This window comes from Echinops telfairi, unplaced genomic scaffold (genome assembly GCF_000313985.2).
Source record: "Echinops telfairi isolate 266 unplaced genomic scaffold, ASM31398v2 ScPeMD7_7416;HRSCAF=8454, whole genome shotgun sequence".
NCBI lineage: Eukaryota > Metazoa > Chordata > Mammalia > Afrosoricida > Tenrecidae > Echinops > Echinops telfairi.
Genome location: NW_022111316.1, coordinates 2,982,688 through 2,986,347, shown reverse-complemented (window position 1 = coordinate 2,986,347; position 3,660 = coordinate 2,982,688). Strand labels below are relative to the sequence as shown.

The following is a 3,660-nucleotide window of genomic DNA, read 5'->3' as shown; positions in this document are numbered from 1 at the left end:
GGCTTTTATCTACTTGGATTCAAATTATGGAAATGGGCTTTATAAACTATATTTAATTAACTGCATCTGATTACTGTCTGATGACAACTAAACATGATAGCACCAAGAAATAAGACAGTTTTACTTCTCCTTGCTTAGCAATTCACGTGACTTGCAAAAGGGCATTTACCCATATCAACTTCCTTATTCCTTATAAGGATAATAAATATCTGCCCAAATACTATGCTAACTGAGGTAAGCCTGATGCCTTATTTTTAAGCCTGTTGAGAGCTGCTTTTATCTCATTGTTCCTCAAACTATAGATCAGAGGGTTTAACATGGGGATGATGATGACATAGAACACTGACAATATTTTGTCCTCCTTCATGGATTGACTAGACTTAGGGCACAAGTACACAGAGATGTCTGTGCCATAGTACAGGGTCACAGTTGCAAGATGGGAGGCACAGGTATTGAAGGCCTTGGCACTACCTTTGCCTGAGGATATTTTCAAGATGGAAGCTACAATGAAACCATAGGATAAGAGGACTATAAGCAAAGATCCCAACACAATAATAACAGCTACAAGAATGACAATTGTTTGACTGATTAAGGGCTTAGAGCAAGACAAGGAAACTATCTGAGGTAAGTCACAGAAGAAATGTTGAATGACATTTGGTCCACAGAAGGAAAGATTCAGAAAGGAGAGTGTTTCAGATAAGCTACTAATAAACCCACTCACATAGGCCCCAGCTACCATCTTCACACAGAGTCCAGGGGCCATGATGGTTGAGTATTGCAGAGGGTGACCAATGGCTACGTATCGGTCATAGGCCATGGCAGCCAATAGGCAGAATTCAGTCAGAGCCATCCAGGCCACAAAAAAATACTGAGTGGCACAGGCAATGAAGGAAATGTTTTTTTCACTTTTTAGGAAATCAGAAAGCATTCTTGGGCTAGTAGAAGAAGAATAGCAGATGTCCACAAATGACAGGGAACTGAGAAAAAAGTACATGGGTGTGTGCAGGTGTGAATCCATCCAGATTAGAAGGATGAGGCCCAGGTTCCATATAAGGGTGACTAAGTAGATCCCTAGGAATACTGGGAAAAGGATGAGCTGTAGCTCTTTTTCATCTGAAAGACCCAGGAGAATAAATACAGTCACAGAAGTATTGTTTCCATTCCATTCCATAGACGTGCTTGCTGGCATCTTCTGAACAAAAGATAGGAGAAGGAAATGTTTATATCCAAAAAGAGAAAGAGAAAGGATTCATCTTTTTTCATTCAGTATCTGCCTAATTTTACAACATTAAATTGGCAAAATTGAGTTAACACAATCACATGTCATAGGCAATCATCAACTAAAACACCAGGGCTCTTTATACTAACTATTACAAAATTAAGTAAATGTTGTAACGGGTTTTCCAACCCTTGTCATCTGACTGAACCTTCTTTAGTCAGGCACAGAATCACTTATTTTGAAGAATACTCTGAATAGTGAAAGTAACCCATCTTTTCTCCTCGACTATTTTGCAGTGATTCTTATTATTGAAACCACTCTGAATTGTTCCTGCCATTTGATTTTGTCTGCTAGTATACCGGTAAGAATATATTCACCCTGATGATGAGGCTACCAAGATGGGAAGGTGAAGGACCTAAGCATCTATACCTTAACCACCCAACTCCTTGCAGGAGAACTGCTACTCCATTATGGATGATATAGTCAGTGTTGCCTAGAAAGGGCTTCATCAAAGAGGAGGGAGATGAGTTGAGGAAACAGAAACACCCAAAGTTTAATTGAAACCCATCTAAAAAAATAAGCAATAGAAAGAAAAGTTAATACAAACCACTGTAAACAACAACAACAAAAAGTTAATTCAAACCACTCCAGAAAAACATTATTCAATGGTGTTCTCAGGAAGAAAGAGTATGCGACTGGACTTTCACTTCTGTGTACCTTATCTCAAATCACTTTCCTTCAACAACCTTCTTTCTCTTCAGCTCCCTACGGAGGTGGGAGTTGCAAGACTTTCTTCTTTGATACATTTGCAACTGATTTTAAAATATTTTCATTCATAAGTGATTCCTGTTCAATCTGTCTTGTACCTTCAGAGGAATATAGGCCAGAATAACTTTCAACACCATTTTGGACTTGGGATGTTTGCAGACAGAGGTAGGGATATGGTTTAGGCTTCATATCTACATGAATGCAAATGTGGACCTAAGAATTATTGATGTAGCTTTTTCTCTGCTTCTTTTCTCTTCTTTTCCCAATCTAACACTAAGAGATGTGAGCATGTCATTGTCTCATTTTGTGGGATAATCATTTTCTAGTTGACCTCTGCTTCTAACCTACTTTCTGGAGGGTGGAGTGTTTTTTCTAATAAACTTTAAACACTATTCTCTGATAACCTCAAACACTACATTTTTCTCCCACTTCTCACACACACGTTAATTAGATATCAGCTGTTAGAACACCAGGGATTAGCACATCCCTACTGGGAAAATGCTAGCTCTTCCCTAATATTTTGTTAGATTAGTACTTTCTTTTCTTTTATTTACTCTGAAGACTTTCTTTACTCTCTCAGTGTTTGAACCAGGGGTCAAAACCATGTGTGTTAGATGTTCTCCATCCTTCTCAGTGGTTTCTCTGAACACATAGCCCACCATATTGGAGGACACAGGTTTACTAACAAACAATATTTCTATGAAATCTTGATTACCCCAGTTCATCCATGGATACGTCTTCTAAAACATTAAACCCATTTGACTTACTTATATATTTTGTGTTTTAAATATGATTGACTTTATCATAATATCAAGATATGTTGAAAGACAGCAAACATAAATGAGTGCTTATTGATTTCCAGGTTTTACTCTACATTTTTAAGGCTTTATTTGATTTTATTTTGCCCATTCATCATCCATGACATATATGCTTAGGACTCCCTTCATGCAGGGGAAGCTGTGATGTACTTCACAGTGGTAACTAGGCAGAAGAAGTTTTGCACAAATGGGAATCAAACCCAGGTAATCTAGCTCTAGAATCACAGCTTTAGGATCTCTCTAAAAGGTATCAGTTTCTTCATTATTCTTATTTTAATCAACTCTGAAAATCAAAATACTACATTTGTGACTTTCGGGATGCAAATGAGACAGAAAGTAGTATATTTCCCAGGAAGAGAAGGGATAAATGTGCCCATAAATATAATTAACACAAGAAAAGAGGCATAGATAATGATCACACTCTGTGTGAAATCATTGACTAGATGAGGTCCGAAGTAATAGATCTAGGAAGACTCCTGCATATTCTTAGTAAGGATGTTTGACAAAAAGTCATTGGAATGGCCGAGCCTCTTTCAAGGACATTAATGTACAAATATAGGGAAAACAGCAATATAATGGCAGTCCGGCAAAATCAAATCAAATAAAGCATTAAAAACGTAGAGTAATGCAAACACTTCATCTCACATACTTTGGACATATTTTCAGGAGAAACCAATCCCTAGAGAAGGACATCATGTTTGGTAATGTGGAGGAGCAGTGAAAGACAGGGAGGCCCTCTCGAAATAGATTGACACAGTGGCTGCAACAAAGGGCTCAAGCAAAGGAATAATTGTGAAGATGGCACAGGAGTTGGCACTATTTTGTTCTGCTATGCATGGGGTCGCTATGAGTCAG

At 38.0% G+C, this 3,660-nt stretch overlaps 1 protein-coding gene across 1 annotated transcript; it reads right to left on the bottom strand.

Moving 5' to 3' along the window:
• Window positions 1-220: 220 nt before the first annotated feature.
• LOC101660628 (olfactory receptor 1440-like) lies at window positions 221-1,189 on the bottom strand. Its single transcript, XM_004715002.1, has one exon. The coding sequence runs from the start codon at window positions 1,187-1,189 to the stop codon at window positions 221-223; it is 969 nt and encodes a 322-aa protein (XP_004715059.1).
• Window positions 1,190-3,660: the final 2,471 nt, after the last annotated feature.